The sequence below is a fragment of the Chionomys nivalis genome, chromosome 9 (assembly GCF_950005125.1).
Source record: "Chionomys nivalis chromosome 9, mChiNiv1.1, whole genome shotgun sequence".
NCBI classification, from domain to species: Eukaryota; Metazoa; Chordata; class Mammalia; order Rodentia; family Cricetidae; genus Chionomys; species Chionomys nivalis.
Window position 1 is genome coordinate 83,694,420 of NC_080094.1, and position 18,032 is coordinate 83,712,451.

Sequence of the window (18,032 nt, forward strand, 5' to 3'; positions counted from 1 at the left end):
GAACTTCTTCTGTTGAAAAGTCTCTGTTCAGCTCAGTGCCCCATTTTATAATTGGATTGATTAACCTTTTACGGTCTAATTTCTTGAGTTCTTTGTATATTTTGGATATCAGACCTTTGTCAGTTGCGGGGTTGGTGAAGATCTTCTCCCAGTCAGTGGGTTGCCTTTCTGTCTTAGTGACAGTGTCCTTTGCTTTACAGAAGCTTCTCAGTCTCAGGAGGTCCCATTTATTCAATGATGTCCTTAGTGTTTGTGCTGCTGGGGTTATACGTAGGAAGTGTTCTCCTGTGCCCATGTGTTGTAGAGTACTTCCCACTTTCTCTTCTATCAGGTTCAGTGTGTTTGGACTGATATTGAGGTCTTTAATCCATTTGGACTTGAGTTTTGTGCATGGTGATAGATATGGATCTATTTTCATTCTTCTACAGATTGAGCTACAGTTACCCTGATACCAAAACCACACAAAGACACAACCAAGAAAGAGAATTACAGGCCTATCTCACTCATGAACATCGACGCAAAAATTCTCAATAAAATACTGGCAAACCGAATCCAAGAACACATTAGAAAAGTTATCCATTGTGATCAAGTAGGCTTCATTCCAGAGATGCAGGGCTGGTTCAACATACGTAAATCTATCAATGTAATCAACCATATAAATAAACTGAAAGAAAAAAACCATATGATCATTTCATTAGATGCCGAAAAAGCATTCGACAAAATTCAACCCTCCTTTATGATAAAGGTCTTGGAGAGATTAGGGATACAAGGGTCATACCTAAATATAATAAAAGCTATTTACAGCAAGCCGACAGCTAACATTAAATTAAATGGAGAAATTCTTAAGGAAATGTTCAACATCCTTAGCCATCAGGGAAATACAAATACTGTGAAATTCCATCTTACATCTATCAGAATGGCTAAGATCAAAACCACAAATGACTGTTTATGTTGAGGAGTATGTGGAGCAAAACGCTCCTCCGTTGCTGAAGGGACTGCAAACTTGTACAGCCACTTTGGAAATCAATATGGTGGTTTGTTCAGAAATTGGAAGTTGATCTACCTCAAGACCCAGCTATACCACTTTTGGGCATTATACCAAAGGATTCTCAATCATACCACAAGGACTCTTGCTGAACTATATTTATAGCAATTTTATTCAACCTGGAAACAACCTAGATGCCCTGCAACCAAGGAATGGAGAAAGAAAATTTGGTACAGTTACACAATGGAGTACTACTCAACTGTTAAAATCAATGACGTCATGGAGGGGTGGTGGTGCAAGCCTTTAATCCCAGCACTCAGGAGGCAAAGACAGGTGGATCTTTTTAAGTTTGAGGCCAGCCTTCTCTATAAGAGCTAGTTCCAGAACAGGCTCCAAAGCTGCAGAGAAACCCTGTCTCGAAAAACAAAAAACAACAAACAAAAATGACATCATGAGATGTGAATGCAAATGGATGGAACTAAAAAAAAAAAAAAAATCATCCTGAGTGAGGTAACCCAGACTCAGAGAGATAAACATGTTATGTACTCAATTATAAGTGTATATTAGCTGTAAAGTAAAATATAATTATGTGGCCAGGTGGTAGCGGCGCACGCCTTTAATCCCAGCACTTGCATTTGGGAGGCAGAGGTAGACAGATCTCTGAGTTTGAGGCCAGCCTGGGCTACGAAAGTTAGTTCCAGGAGGGCTGTTACACAGAGAAACACTGTCTCCAAAAACCCAAAAACTATATATATTAATAAATATTTGCATATTATTATTGTATATAATATTTTGTTTTTACATAAGTATAATGTTTACATATAATATATAAGTATATTTTTGCTTTATTTATTTATTTATTTTTGGGTTTTTCAAGACAGGATTTCTTTTTTTTTTTTTTTTTGGTTTTTCGAGACAGGGTTTCTCTGTGGCTTTGGAGCCTGTCCTGGAACTAGCTCTGTAGACCAGGCTGGTCTCGAACTCACAGAGATCCGCCTGCCTCTGCCTCCCGAGTGCTGGGATTAAAGGCGTGCGCCACCATCGCCCGGCTTAAGACAGGATTTCTCTGTAGATTTGGATCCTGTCCTGGAACTAGCTCTTGTAGACCAGGCTGACCTCGAACTCACAGAGATTCACCTGCCTCTGCCTCCCAAGTGCTGGGATTAAAGGTGTGTGCCACCACCACCTGACCTATTGCTATATTTATATTGTATTATACTATTTATGATTATAATTATATAAAAATATAAATATATGTACTCATGCTACAACCCACAGACCCACAGAAGCTAGGTAACAAGGAAGGCCCAAGGGGAGATGCATGGATCCCCCTGGGAAGGGTAAATAGAAGAGATCCTGTGGGTGGATTTGGGCCTGGTGGGGATGGGAACAGGGATCAGGTTGGGAGTGAATGGAGGGGGAGAGTACTGAAACTACAGTCAGGATGTAAAATAAATAAATTAATTTAATTAAAACAGGATGTCTTCTATAAAGAACCTCATCTTCACAAAAGAGAACTTTCCTCCACCAAAAAGATATTTAATTATCATGAAATTCAATTCAAAGAAGAAAAACAGAGGGAGGGATTGTTCCCTTTTTGTTCATGGATGAATCCGAAGTACTGGAAGAGCATGTGAAACATTGACTGTGTTATCTCTCCCCCGGGTTTATGTAGTCCACACTGCCCTCAGACTCATTACACAGCAGAGGATCGTCTTCTATTCCTGTTTCTCCTGCCTCTACCTCCCAGTGCTGGTATAATAGACACGAGACACCAGAGCAGGTCAGCTTTGAGAAAACTATATCTTCATTGAAATGGCAGACTTTTCTGAGCATCCCTGATGGAAAACACGGGTGCCAAACATTGAATAGGACTGTATTGTAGGTGCATTTAAAAAAAAGAATGATAAGAGCCGGGCGGTGGTGGCGCACGCCTTTAATCCCAGCACTTGGGAGGCTGAGGCAGGCGGATCTCTGTGAGTTCGAGACTAGCCTGGTCTAGAAGAGCTAGTTCCAGGACAGGCTCCAAAACCACAGAGAAACCCTGTCTCGAAAAACCAAAAAAAAAAAAAAAAAAAAAAAAAAGAATGATAAGCCGGGCGGTGGTGGCGCACGCCTTTAATCCCAGCACTTGGGAGGCAGAGGCAGGCGGATCTCTGTGAGTTCGAGACCAGCCTGGTCTAGAAGAGCTAGTTCCAGGACAGGCTCCAAAACCACAGAGAAACCCTGTCTCGAAAAACCAAAAAAAAAAAAAAAAAAAAAAAAAGAATGATAATAAAAGAAAGGGATGAAGGAAGGAAGAAGCCAGGTGATGGTGGCACACACCTTTAATCCCAGCACGCAGGAGGCAGAGGCAGATGGATCTCTGTGAGTTAGAGACCAGTCTGGTCTACAGAGGACAACCAGGGCTATGTAGAGAAACCCTATCTCAAAAAAACAAAAACAAACATAAGAATTAGAGGAGGCAAATGGATCTCTATGGGTTCGAAGCCAGACTGGTCTGCAGAATGAGTTCCAGAACAGCCAGGGCTATACATAGAAACCCTTTCTTAGAAAAAAAGAAGAGGAAGAGGAAGAAGGAGGAGGAGAAGGAGGAGGAGAAGGAAAGGGAGGGAGGGAGGGAGGGAGGGAGGGAGGGAGGAAGAAAGAAAAAGAAAGAAAGAAAGAAAGAAAGAAAGAAAGAAAGAAAGAAAGAAAGAAAGAAAGAAAGAAAAGAGAAATTGAAGACTGGAGAGGTTGACTCAGAGGTTATGAGCACTGCTGTGAATTATGCTCATTTTTAATACTAAAGCTGATTGACAGCAGCAGATCAGAAAGCAATTGGATAATTGAATTGGACAAGACAGCCTGACATGCATGACACAGGGAGAATACTGGGAGAGAAGGGTGGATGGAGGGCAGTCACAAGAGACATGAGTCATCTGCTGAGCAAGCAGGAGGTGTAGAAAATGAGGTTACGTGGCAGAAAGTAGATTAATAAAAATGAGTTAATTTAAATGTAAGCACTAGTTAGTAATAAACCTGAGCTATCGACAGAACATTTGTATTTATATAAGCCTCTGCGTGTTTATTGGGACCAGGTAGTCGGAATGGGAAAACTCAATTTACAGGTGGCACCCAATATGGGACCAGATTGAGAGTCTCATGGTCTACCGACTAAGGTAGCCATTTACAGAGCACCTGTTTTTGGAGAGGACACAGGTTTGGTTTCCAGCACCCATATGGCAATTCACAATTATAACTTCAATTCTAGGGGTCCAATGCCTTCTTCTGGTCTTCTTGGAAACCATGCATGTATGTGATACAGAGACACACATACAGACAAAACATCCATATACATAAAATAAATAAATAAAATTTAAAAGAATAATATGCTGCTAGCTGGGCATGGTGGCACACACCTTTAGTCACAGCATTGGGGAGGCAGAGGCAGGCGGATCTCTGCGAGTGTGAGACCAGCCTTGTCTATACAGGGAGTTCCTGGGTAGTCAGATTCATTGCGACCCCGTCAACCCCCCAACATAGACACTAAATGTCATTTATACACTTTAGATAGTTGCTATATGAGTTTCACTGTTAACTTTATTCCATGTTTCAGCTTATTATGAAAATGCTTACAGGGCGGTGGTGATGGTGCATGTCTTTAATCCCAGCATTTAGGAGGCAGAGGCAGGCAGATCTTTGTGAGCTCGAGGCCAGATTGGTCTACAGAACAAGTTGCAGGACACGCAAGGCTACACAAAAAAGCCCAGTCTTGAAAAAATAAGAAAAAAAAAACACAACTCAAAACAAAAAATTATCTTCTTGGGGCTGGAGAAATGGTTCAGCAGTTAACAGCAGAGGGTACTTTTGAAGGGGACCTAGTTTGGTTTCCAGCATTCACAGGGAGGGTAACAACCGCCTGTAACTCTAGTCCTCTGGATTCTAGCGCCCTCTTCGGCTTCCTTGGGCATTACATCCAGGTGGTGCCAGGCATGCACTTAGGCAAACACCCATGTGCGAGCTTGAACACACACACATATATACACTCATAGTTGTTTTTTTTTTGCTTTTACTCTTTGCTCTTTTTTTAATTTAATTATTTTTATTTTATATAAACTGGCGTTTTGCCTGCCAGTATGTTTGTGTGTGGGAACAGATCTGGAACAGAAGTTACAGACAGCTGAATCAACTCTCAGTCCTACTCTTTGCTCTTTTGTGGGCCTGCCACCCACCTCCCAAAGAAATACATGGAGACTTGTTATTACTTATGAATACCTAGTCTTAGCTTGACTTGTTTCTTGTCAGTTGTTTTTTTTTTTTTTTAAAGATTTATTTACTGTGTATACAGTGTTCTGTCTACATGTGCACCAGCAAGCCAGACCTTACTACAGGTGGTTGTGAGCCACCATGTGGGTGCTGGGAATTGAACTCAGGACCTCTGGAAGCACTTAGCCACTTGAGCCGTCTCTCCAGGCCCTGTTGTCAGTTTTCACCTTAAATTAACACGTTTCTCTTCTCCTATGTATTCCCTCTTGGTTTTGTGGTTGTTGTTTACCTTTCTTTTTTAGAATTTTATTGAATTTTTTTATACATTTTTAATTGATATTTATTAAACTCTACATTGTTCTCTGCTCCCCTATGAGTGAGTACATGTGATAATTGTCTTTCTGTGTCTGGGTTTCCTCACTCAAAATGATGTTTTCTAGCTCCATCCATTTTCCTGCAAAATTCAAGATGTCGTTATTTTTTTTCTGCTGTGTAGTACTCCATTGTGTAAATGTACCACATTTTCCTTATCCATTCTTCGGTCGAGGGGCATTTAGGTTGTTTGCAGGTTCTGGCTATGACAAACAAGGCTTCTATGAACATAGTTGAGCACATGTCCTTATAGCACAATTGAGCATCCTTTGGATATATACCCAAAAGCGGTATTACTGGGTCTTGAGGAAGACTGTTTCCTAATTTTCTGAGAAATCACCATACTGATATCCAAAGGGGTTGTACTAGCTTGCATTCCCACCAGCAATGCAGGAATGTTCTCTTTTCCCCATAACCTCTCCAGCATAAGTTGTCATCAGTGTTTTTGATCTTGGCCATTCTTACAGGTGTAAGATGGAATCTCAGAGTTGTTTTGATTTGCATTTCTCTGATGACTAAGAATGTTGAACATTTCCTCAAGTGTCTTTCAGCCATTTTAGATTCCTCTGTTGAGAGTTCTCTGTTTAGGTCTGTACTCCATTTTTTTTAATTGGATTATTTGTTCTTTTGGTGTCCAATTTCTTGAGTTCTTTGTATATTTTGGAGATCAGGCCTCTGTCTGATGTGGGGTTAGTGAAGATCTTTTCCCATTCTCTTGGCTGTCGTTTTGTCTTGTTGACCGTGTCCTTTGCTTTACAGAAGCTTTTCAGTTTCAGGAGGTCCCATTTATTAATTGTTTTTCTCAGTGGTCTCTGTGCCAATGCATTCAAGTGTACTTCCCACTTTCTCTTCTATGAGGTTCAGGGTGGCTGGCTTTATGTTGAGGTCTTTGATCCATTTGGACTTGAGTTCTGTGCATGATGATAGATATGCGTCTATTTTCATTCTTCTACATGTTGATATCCAGCACTGCTTGTTAAATAAGCTTTCTTTTTTCCATTTGATATTTTTTGCTTTTTTATCAAAGATAAAGATGACATGTGTTCGAAGATGTGTTGCTTGATATCCTGGTCTTTTATTTGGTTCCATTGGTCTTCCTGTCTGTTCTTATGCCAGTTCCAGGTTGTTTTCAGTACTGTAGCTCTGTAGTAGAGTTTGAAGTCAGGGATTGTGATGCCCCCAGAAGTTCTTTTATTGCATAGGATTGTTTTGGCTATCCTGGGTTTTTTTTCTTTTCCAAATGAAGTTGAGTACCGTTCTTTCGAGGTCTTTAAGGATTTCTGGGATTTTGGTGAGCATTGCGTTGAATCTGTATTTTATTGAGCTTTACATTTACTTTTTTTTTTTTTTTTTTAATATGGAGTTTCTCTGTTGCTTTGTAGCCTGTCCTGGAACTAGCTCTTGTAAACCAGGCTGTACTCACAAAGATCCGCTTGTCTCTGCTTCCTGAGTGCCAGGATTAAAGGCGTGTGCCACCACTGCCCAGCCTACCTTTCTTTATAAATCTTTTTTTACCCCTAACTTTGTTGTTGGCTGGGTGGCTAGTCCCTGACGTCATCCTTGCCTTCTCTTTTTTCTTGCTCCTTCCTCTCTCTTTTGCTCCATAACCTAGATTTCTCCTATTTATTCTCTCAGCCTGCCAGCCCCATCTATTCTTTTTCCTGCCTAGCTACTGATTATTCAGCTTTTTATTAGATCAATTAGGTGTTTTAGACAGGCAAAGGAACACAGCTTCACAGAGTTAAATAAAGGCAACATCAAAGAGTGCAAAACGGGGCTGGAGAGATGACTCAGTTGTTGAGAGCATTGGTTGCTCTTCCAGAGGACCTGAGTTCAATTCCCAGCACCCACATGGCAGCTCACAACCGTATGTAACTACAGGTCCAGGAGTTCTGACACTTTCACATGGACATACATGCAGGCAAAAACACCAATGCACATAAAAAAATAAAATAATTTAAAAATTTTTCTCCCTCTTTTTGAGGGAGAAAGTCTCACTATGTCATCCAGACTGGTGATATTTATTTACATATTTATTTATATTTTCATTTTATATGTATGGATAACTTGTGAGCCTAGTGCCCTTGTAGTCCAGAGAGGAGCTTGAGTCCCCTGGAACTGGAGTAACATATGGTGAAGAGCCACTGTGTGGGTGCTGCGAGTCAAATCCAGGTCCTCTGGAAGAGCGGCATGCTCTTAACCACTGAGCCGCCTCTCTGGCTCCAAGGCTGCTTGTCTTTAATTTTTGGACTCAAGGGATCCTTTTGCCTCAGCTTCCTAAATATCTGGAACTACAGGCATATGTGTGCCTGGTTTATAGTTATGTTAGAATTATATATTTCTTGTGTGTGTGTGTGTTTACAAGACAGGGTTTCACTATGCTGTTCTGGCTGGCCTGAAACTCACTAGTTAGACCAGGATGGCCTCAAATTCACAGAGAAGTCCACTTATCTCTGCCTCCCAGGTGCTGGGATTAAATGTGGGGGCCAGCCATGATAAACTAAGTATGGGCAGGTCACCCAAAGGAAGTTCTTTACTTCCAACCATTATCACCTGCCACAGTAGAACTCGGCCATCGACAAAATTAATAAGAGGCCTGAGTCTCAGTAGTTTACCCTGAGGCAATACCTGGCTGCAGAAAGAACCACAAACTGAGATTACCTACCACCACCCAAGAACAGACCATCCAAAGGAAATGCCTAACATTCCAACCACTGTAGATAGGATCACCTGCCAGCACACATTCACCAGGACCCCTAGACAAATGTCAGCCAATCAGGGATCCTGAACCTCAGAAACCCCTCGCCCCCACCTTTACTAATATAAAAACCCAATTCTAATTGAGCTTGGGGCTCTCCGGTTAGTCCAATACGTTGGACATGCAGAGAGACAGAGTTTGCAAACTTGATTAAAATAAAGGCTCTTTGTTTTTACATATGGGACTCGGTCTCCTTGTTGGCTTTTGCGGGGACTTTGCGGATTTGGGCATAACATTAAAAGCATGTGCCACTATGATAGGCTTTAATATTTTTCTTCTATTGAAAAACATTGAATTCAGAAAAAATAAAGACAATAGGGATATGAAGAGATTTATTTTTCTTAATAGTTAATATATATATTTTTCATACTACGTATACTCTGGTTTGGTCAGATTGGGTGGGGGATTAGGGAGTGGAAATTAATGTTAAGAAGAAGGAGAGTCGGGGTTGGACTGACGGCTCGGCAGTTAAGGGCGCAGGCTGCTCTTCCAGAGGACCCGGGGTTCAATTCCCAGCACCCACAGGGCAGCTCACAGCTGTCTGGGATTCCAGTTCCAGGGGACCTGACATCCACGGCAAAACACCAATGCACATAAAATAAAAATAAATAAATTAGAAGAAGGAAGAGTCAGAGTGGTGGCAATGCCATTAATCCCAGTACAGGGGTAGCAGAGCAAGGAGTATCTCTTTGCTGCGTTTTTTTGGGCCAGTATGCTCTACATAGCCAGTACAAGAGTACAAGGCATTTAGGGCTACACAGTGTAACATGTTCTCAAAAACGAAAGAAGAAAGGAAAAGACTACACCGTAGGTTATCACGCAGGTTCCCTATCAACTGCTGCTCACCCCAGAGCGGGTTCTTCCAGGGCCCCCTGTGGCTTAGAGAAGCCTCTCTGCCCATCCTCCTCCTCGACGATGGGTGCACCCGGGGTCAGGGGTGGCAGAGAGGGCCCTCCGCCCTAGGCAGGGTCACCCCCCGCGGCGCCTGTCCTCCGGAGCCATGGTGCCTGTCCCGGGAGCCCGGTGGCCTGGCCGGGACCGCGGGGACCCAGCTTCCGAGGGTCGGGAGGAGCCGGGCAGCCCGCAGTTCTCGTCCTCCGAGTCCTCGCGGTGGCTGGCCGCGAGCCCGGGGGCGGGCGCCTCGCCGCTGCGCTTGGCGGGGTGGGGCGGGATGGCGGCGTCCGCGTGGCTGGAGGCCGGCCTGGCCCGGGTGCTCTTCTACCCGACGCTGCTCTACACGGTGTTCCGCGGGAGGGTGAGCGGCCCGGCCCACCGCGACTGGTACCACCGCATCGACCGCACGGTGCTGCTGGGCGCGCTGCCGCTGCGGAGCATGACGCACCGGGTGAGGGAGGCCGCCGGGCCGGGCAGGGAGCGGGTCCCGGGCCTCGGCGGGCGCCCCGGGGCCCTCGCTGAGCCCCCTCTTTGCTTCGGCAGCTGGTAGTGGACGAGGACGTGCGCGGGGTGATCACCATGAACGAGGAGTACGAGACTAGATTCCTGTGCAACACCTCGAAGGTGAGGACCGGGGCCCCGCCGGCCTGGCCCAGGGCTCGGGCCTGTGAAAGCTGGAGGCGTTAGACAGGAGGGACGCTGCGGGTAACTGTGCCTCCCTTTCAAGCATTGAGTAAGCGCATCAAGTTAATGGCTGCTGGTGGAAAGCAGCCGAAGTTGACAGGCCACAAGGAAGTCGACCTGGAGCTCTGGCGACTCAGGTGACTGAGGCAGTATCTTTGGAGCCCAGGAGTTCAAAAGAGCCCCGGGCACTGTCTGAAAAAGAGAGTGGAGCGAGCTAACTCGGTGGGGGCGGCTCACTGCTGGAATTCCAGCTCTCGCAGGCAAGAGGACAGGTCGCTGAAGTTACAGGCCAACGTCGTCTCTGTAAGGAGTTCGTCGCCACACAGATCACAAGGAAGCGCTTCAAAATCGGGACCAGGGGCAATTCTTTATGCATAGAATTGTACACGTATATGTTAGGTTTTTTTTTTTTTTTTTTTTTTTTTGGTTTTTCGAGACAGGGTTTCTCTGTGGCTTTGGAGCCTGTCCTGGAACTAGCTCTGTAGACCAGGCTGGTCTCGAACTCACAGAGATCCGCTTGCCTCTGCCTCCCGAGTGCTGGGATTAAAGGCGTGCGCCACCATCGCCCGGCTCGTACATGTTAGTTTTTTTTTTGTTGTTTGTTTTGAGACAGGGTCTTAAGTCTATAATGAACTCTATCTGATTATCCTGCCTCCACTTCCCAAGTACTGAGATTACAGGCGTGTATCTGTAATTTTGGTTGCTAACCTCAGTCACTAAAGTTGCGTTTTATGCGCCTTTCATTCATTCTCATTCAACGCTTACTTAAGCACCAAGTATGAATTCGGCAATGTGTTAGCTTTGCAGATGTAGGCCTACTAAGAAAAGCACCTCCTTAAGAGGGGGTGTGACTTAGCTGATAGGTGGTGGTGGTGCACACCTTTAATCCCAACACTCTGGAGGCAGAGGCAAGGGGATCGAAGCCAGCCTGGTCTACAGAGTGAGTTCCAGGGCATCCAGGGCAACACAGAGAAAACTTGTCTCTAAAAAACAGAAAAAAAAAAAAGAGAGAGAGAGAGAGAGAAGCGACGCGACTCATACCTGTGATATTAGCACTCTATACGGGTGATATTAGCACTCTATACCTGTGATATTAGCACTCTATACCTGTGATATTAGCACTCTATACCTGTGATATTAGCACTCTATACGGGTGATATTAGCACTCTATACGGGTGATATTAGCACTCTATACGGGTGATATTAGCACTCTATACCTGTGACATTAGCACACTATACCTGTGACATTAGCACTCTATACGGGTGATATTAGCACTCTATACCTGTGATATTAGCACTCTATACGGGTGATATTAGCACTCTATACCTGTGATATTAGCACTCTATACCTGTGACATTAGCACTCTATACGGGTGATATTAGCACTCTATACGGGTGATATTAGCACTCTATACCTGTGACATTAGCACTCTATACGGGTGATATTAGCACTCTATACCTGTGATATTAGCACTCTATACCTGTGATATTAGCACTGTATACCTGTGACATTAGCACTCTATACGGGTGATATTAGCACTCTATACGGGTGATATTAGCACTCTATACGGGTGATATTAGCACTCTATACCTGTGATATTAGCACTCTATACCTGTGACATTAGCACTCTATACGGGTGATATTAGCACTCTATACGGGTGATATTAGCACTCTATACGGGTGATATTAGCACTCTATACGGGTGATATTAGCACTCTATACCTGTGATATTAGCACTCTATACCTGTGACATTAGCACTCTATACGGGTGATATTAGCACTCTATACGGGTGATATTAGCACTCTATACCTGTGATATTAGCACTCTATACCTGTGATATTAGCACTCTATACGGGTGATATTAGCACTCTATACCTGTGATATTAGCACTCTATACCTGTGATATTAGCACTCTATACCTGTGACATTAGCACTCTATACGGGTGATATTAGCACTCTATACGGGTGATATTAGCACTCTATACGGGTGATATTAGCACTCTATACGGGTGATATTAGCACTCTATATGGGTGGGGGGGTCAAGAGCTTGAGTTCAACGTGGGCTACATGAGCCTATGCCGAAAAAAATTACACAAATAAGAAAAGCACACCCCCAGGCACAGTGGCACACATTTAATCCCAGCACTTGGACAGAGGCAGATGGATTCCTGAGTTCAAGGCCAGCCTGTTCTGTGGAGTGAATTACAGGACAGCCAGGGCGATGCAGAGAAACCCTGTGCCCAAAACCAAAACAAACAAAAAAACTTTAAGCTGGGCAGTGGTGACACCTGCCTTTAATCCCAGCACTCGGGAGGCAGAGGCAGGCGGATCTTTGTGAGTTCGAGGCCAGCCTGGTCTACAAGAGCTAGTTCCAGGACAGGCTCTGAAGCTACAGAGAAACCCTGTCTGGAAAACAAAACAAAACAAAGAAACTTTTTTTTTTTTTTTAAAAAAAAGGAGCACTCTTTATTATATATACCATGTCGATAAATTATCATTGGAAAACTGCGGGGCAGGCTGGGGATAGATTTCAGCTGTTAAATGCCTGCCCAGTTTGGAATACAGACCAGGTATAGTGGTGCCCAGGGGCAAGCCTGTAATCCCATCACAGGAGGAAGAAGCAAGAGGATCACCTGGGCCACATATGAGTTCGAGACTAACCTAGACTAGATGAGACCCTTTCTGAAAAAGAAAAAAAAGGGGGGGGACACACAAAAAAGCATGCCACTGTTCCTTGAATTTCCCCAAGTACCGTCACAAGGTTTCAAGGGATCATTAGCTATAGGAATCTTCACTAATGTGGTCAGTTGTATAAAGCAGGGGTCACTGAAGTTACACAGACAATGCATGGTCTCTCAGTGTGAGGCACTGTCGCTTGTAAGAGCTTTTCCCTCCCACTAGCCTGGAGATAGAAATGTCCAAGGCAGCGGTGGCATTTTAACGTGTCTAAGAGTCCTCTGGCAGCCCTGCTAAATAACAACTTCCCATCTCCAGCCCCAGATACTGTGACTCAGGACTCTGAGAGCAGGACTCTGAGGATCTAACAGCTCTGAAAGTGGTTCGATTGATGTACAAGCAGAAATGTACTTTCAGGTTTTGTTAATTTGATTGCTGGGATTAACTGGCCTTCATGCACTCAAGTTGCAGCGACTTACTAAAAGTAGCAAGAAGCTAGGCATGGAGGTGCACACCTGTCGTGTTAGCGCTCGGCAAGTGGAGGCAGGAGCACCAGCTCACTGGCATCTTTGACTACTTAGCGAGAATTGAGATCCAACCACCAAAACAAAGAACTTAGTAAGTAGTTTGAAGTCTTAAACCAAAAATACAGTTATCTAATGTGGCAAAGGCTTTGTTTCATTTCTCTAGTTACTTAATAATATTACACAAAGGCAGGTAGGTGTCTTTTGTTTGTTTTTATGGGGTGAAGGGAGAGCGAGCCTGACCTCCACCTCAGCATCTCCTCCTGCTCTAGTCATCCTAGAGGTGGGACTTTAGGCATAAGTTACCATTCCTGTCTAAAATGTGGTTTTAATTGTAAGATAACCCTATTTTTTTTTTACTATGTACCCCTCAAAAATGATAAAAAGGTTTATGCACTTATGGCAAAATACATTATCCTTGCCTACAATGGGGTCACTGTATAGGGCCCAAATGAGGCTAAAACACAGCTTAATAACATTATTTGAAGTGGTGTTGGGGATCTCAGGGTTCCATTTGCCAGGTACTACATCACTGAACTACATCCTCTGCCCCATAACTTCTGCAGCTGAATTGTTTGTTTTGTTTTTTGTTTTTTCGAGACAGGGTTTCTCTATACAGCTCTGACTGTTCAGCAACTCACTCTGTAGTCTAAGCTGGCCTCAAATTCAGAGATCACCTGCCTCTTCCTCCTGAGTGCTGAGACTAAAGGTGTGTGCCACTACTGCCAGCCAAAAGTAGGCTCTTTTCAAGGTATTTCTGTCTTAGGAAAGAGTCACGCTGTAGTAAACACTGGAACTTGCTTGCTTTTTTGTTGCTCGGGGACCCCTCTCCAAACCTTTCACCTCACACCTCTTTGATTTCCCTTTCTGTGCTGGTTTTAGGAATGGAAGCAAGCAGGAGTTGAGCAGCTACGGCTCAGCACAGTCGACATGACTGGGGTCCCCACGCTGGCCAATCTCCACAGAGGAGTCCAGTTCGTTCTCAAGTACCAGTCACTGGGCCAGTGTGTCTACGTGCATTGTAAGGCTGGGCGATCCAGAAGTGCCACAATGGTGGCAGCGTACCTCATTCAGGTAGGAGAAGGGTCCCTTGCGTGGTTCAGTAGCATGCTTTACTGGCAGGTCTTACCGCAGAGAACTGTTACCTATTTCCAGGCTGACAGAAGGTAGCGTGGCATCATGCCGAACACCTAAGCTTTCTACTTGCTTCTGGCTCTGCCCTTACTAATTGGGATAGATAAATGTGGATTCTCCTCTCTGATGCGGTTTCCTTTGCTTAAATGTGACAGGAAACTGAGAAATGAGAAGGTATGTCAAAGTGCTTGCCTACAGCAGGCCTAAAAAATGAATTTTAAAAAGTGTTCAACCTGCTGGGAAGTGGCACAAGCCTTTAATCCCAGCACTGGGGAGGCAGAGGCAGGCCCAGTGAGTTCAAGGCCAGCCTGGTCTACAAAACAAGTTCCAGGACAGGCCCCAAAGCTACAGAGAAACCCCGTCTTGAAAAAACAAAACAAGCAAACAAACAAAAGTTTTCAACACAGCAGAAGACTGCTAAGTTACTTTTTGTTTGTTTGAGATCACATGAGATAATATCCTGTTATGAGCCCTGACTGTGAATTCACTGTGGAGATCAGACTGGTGCCTATGCAAATGAAGCTTGCAACAATCTTCCTGCCTCAGCCTCCTGAGTGCCAGGATTACAGGCACGCACTGTACCTGATCCAAACATTTGCTTTAAATTGGTAGGGGGCTAGCTCAACACTTGCTTTAAATAGCACATCAGGGGGCTAGCTCAATTGGTAGAGCCCAGTGTGCAGGAGGCCATGGATTTGATCCCTAACACTGCATAAAACCGAGTGTGGTGACCCACACCTGTAATCCCAGCATTGGGAGATGAGGCAGAAGGATGAATATGAATGACATCCTCAGCTACAGGGCTGTTATAAACAGCAGGTGTGAAAACCTAGTGTTACAGATACTAGTGCTTCTAGCTCTGGTATTTCAGGGTAGAACCCTGAACATTAGTGTTTGTTGTTTAATATTTACTTAGTGTGTACACAACTTTGCTCAGTGGTAGAATGCCTGCCCAGCATGTGTGAGACCCTGACTTTATTCCATTATACTGGAAAAAAAGTTATTGATTGGCAATCAGGATGCTTTAAAAATATTTAGGACCAAATTTTATAGTCCTTTATCATTCTCTGCCATCTTTCCCTTTCCAGTTTGACCCATTTTTGCGTTAGTCTGGTTCTTTTCTTTTTCTTTTTTTTTTTTGGTTTTTCGAGACAGGGTTTCTCTGTGGTTTTGGAGCCTGTCCTGGAACTAGCTCTGTAGACCAGGCTGGTCTCGAACTCACAGAGATCCGCCTGCCTCTGCCTCCCGAGTGCTGGGATTAAAGGCGTGCGCCACCACCGCCCGGCTTGTCTGGTTCTTGCATAGTACTTCCAGTCAAGTGGGTAGTTTAAAGAAATCCAGTCATTATCATAACCCTGTTAGTGTGGACTATATGTCCACATTATGATTAAACCACACCTTTCATTATAACCATATAAAGATTCTGCTGGAAGCTGGGTGGCAGAGGATCTCTGCAAGTCGAAGGCCACACTGCTCTCTGTAGCATGAGTTCCAGGTCAACCAGGCATATAATGAGACTGTCTCAAAAATGACCAGTGATCTCAGGAGGTTATTTGGGTCCAGAGGAGAACTGACCCACCAGGCTAGAACTGTTTTAATCCTGTTGAGTTCTAAATCAGTGTGTAACCTTACAATACAAAGGTAACCCTCCTAAACTGAAGAAGTACTCATTTTTTTAGTTATGGTGAATTTCAGAAAAACATCTGCCATGTGATTTTAGAAATTCATATTTGCGGGGCTGGAGAGATGGCTCAGAGGTTTGCCTGCTCTTCCAAAGGTCCTGAGTTCAATTCCCAACAACCACATGGTGGCTCACAACCATCTGTAATGAGGTCTGCTGCCCTCTTCTGGCCTGCAGGCATACACACAGACAGAACATTGTATACATAATAAAAAAAAAATAAAAAAAATAAAAAAGAAATTCATATTTGCGTGTCTTGTGACAGTCTCATGTAGTCTAGGCTACCTCAGTCAGTTATGACAGCGAGGATGCCCTCGGACTTCGTCCTGTCTCCCCTCGCAGTCACGTTCCACTGAGGCTTGAGTCCAGTGTTCCATTCGGGCCTGGTGACCACCTCGTCACCAAGCTCCATCCCCAGCCTACTTCTAGACATTCTTATTAAGGTTGCAAGTCAATAAGGACACAGCAGACCTAAGAAATCTGGGGTCTCGGCTTCATGGGTTCACCTTTTTTTCACTATTTGACAGAGTAAAAATGAACAGGGTGTAGGATTGGCTGACTGAAGTAGGTAGAAGTGCTCTCGTGGAGCATGTCCTCTTGTCTCTGGCCTCACACTCTGACGCTCCTGTGCTCATGGGATCCTCCAGCATTCCATACCCCAAAAGAACTTCTTTTCTTTTTTTTTTAAGTCCTAGACATTAAACCCAAGAGATTTAAGCATGTTAACCAAATGCTCTATCATTAAGCTATATCCCTGGTTCTCTTTTACTAAAACATGGTTTCACTAAGTCGTCTGGGGTAGCTTAGAACTCTTAGACAAGCTTGGAAGTGGTCCTCCTGCCTTAACTTCCTGGGTAACTGGGCTTATAGGCCTGCACTTCTCAGCCTAGCTGGAGCATAGTTTTCAAAGCCATCTAATATGGAGTCTTCATTTAATTGAAGAAAAAATTTTTAATTTTTTTTTTTTTTTTTGAGACAGGGTTTCTCAGTGTAACAGTCCTAGCTGTCCTGGAACTCACTTTGTTCCAGGCTGGCCTTGAACTCAGAGAGATCCGCCCACCTCTGCCTCTCAAGTAGTGAGATTAAAGGTGTGTGCTACCACCGCCCAGCTGGAAAAACATTATATTTCCATATACAAGTGTGTGTGTGGTCGTGCTATTCCATAGCAGTCACGTGGAGGTCAGAGGACAACTTGCAGGAGTTAGTTCTCATTTTATCATGGGAATTCCTGAAACCAAACTCTGGTTATGGTTGTCAGGCCTGGCAGCAAGTATTTTTACCCAGTGAGCTACCTTGCTAGCCCAAGTCTTCTTAAAAATTAATTCTGAGAGTCCTCCAGCTCCTGCCCCTTTCTTTCTCGTTTTCCCACCTTGTACTTCAGGTGCACAACTGGAGCCCAGAGGAAGCTATAGAAGCGATCGCCAAAATCCGGTCACACATCTCCATCAGACCTAACCAGCTGCAAATTCTCAAAGAGTTTCACAAGGAGATTGCTGCAAGGGCAGCCAAGAATAACTGATGGCATCGCTCATGCTGGCATATCAAGAATATGAAGGCTGTGGATCACTAAGAACTTGGCTCTTCCCAAGTAAAAGGTTTAAAGGACAAGGGGGCTTAAGCTAGGACAACACCCCGACTATGCTGAGTAATAGATAATGTGCCTCCTTTGCCTTCCTTCCCGAAATAACACTGTTGGATGGCTACAGAGAACAAGATTGTCTGGCTAAATCTTATTTTCTTCAACAGGGTCAAGGAAATAGTAATTTTAACAGAAATCTATTGTGTATCTGATAAGTTGTGTAATGACACCATAACAAAGACGTATGCTAGAAAAGGAAAGAATACTCAGATCTGTTCTTTGTTACTGTCAGGATCCCAATTTCAGTTGTCTAACTTTGCAAAATGCTTACCCAGCATGTTCTAGCACTTGTAAAAGTAAAAATAATCCTAATTTCCCTGACCCTGTGGGTCTCCCCTCTAAGTGATGTATGGGGTGCAGGCAAGACCACTGACTCAGGAACGTCCGAGTGCGCATCAGTTCCCTTCAGGAGTCAACACAGACACACACAGCAC

At 44.1% G+C, this 18,032-nt stretch overlaps 1 protein-coding gene across 1 annotated transcript; it reads left to right on the forward strand.

The window, feature by feature from the left end:
* Positions 1-9,331: 9,331 nt before the first annotated feature.
* On the forward strand, positions 9,332-17,904 carry Ptpmt1 (protein tyrosine phosphatase mitochondrial 1). The gene is made up of 4 exons (XM_057780429.1): positions 9,332-9,708; positions 9,801-9,881; positions 14,027-14,218; positions 17,341-17,904. The coding sequence occupies exons 1-4, from the start codon at positions 9,364-9,366 to the stop codon at positions 17,476-17,478; spliced, it is 756 nt and encodes a 251-aa protein (XP_057636412.1). The 5' UTR covers positions 9,332-9,363; the 3' UTR covers positions 17,479-17,904.
* The last annotated feature ends 128 nt before the right edge of the window (positions 17,905-18,032 follow it).

Excerpts from the sequence above, each read along its gene's own strand:
- Ptpmt1 (XM_057780429.1), top strand. The coding sequence starts at position 9,364 with ATGGTGCCTGTCCCGGGAGCCCGGTGGCCTGGCCGGGACCGCGGGGAC. Across the intron at positions 9,882-14,026 it reads TCCTGTGCAACACCTCGAAG|GAATGGAAGCAAGCAGGAGT; the intron begins GTGAGGACCGGG and ends TGCTGGTTTTAG. Across the intron at positions 14,219-17,340 it reads TGGCAGCGTACCTCATTCAG|GTGCACAACTGGAGCCCAGA; the intron begins GTAGGAGAAGGG and ends CTTGTACTTCAG.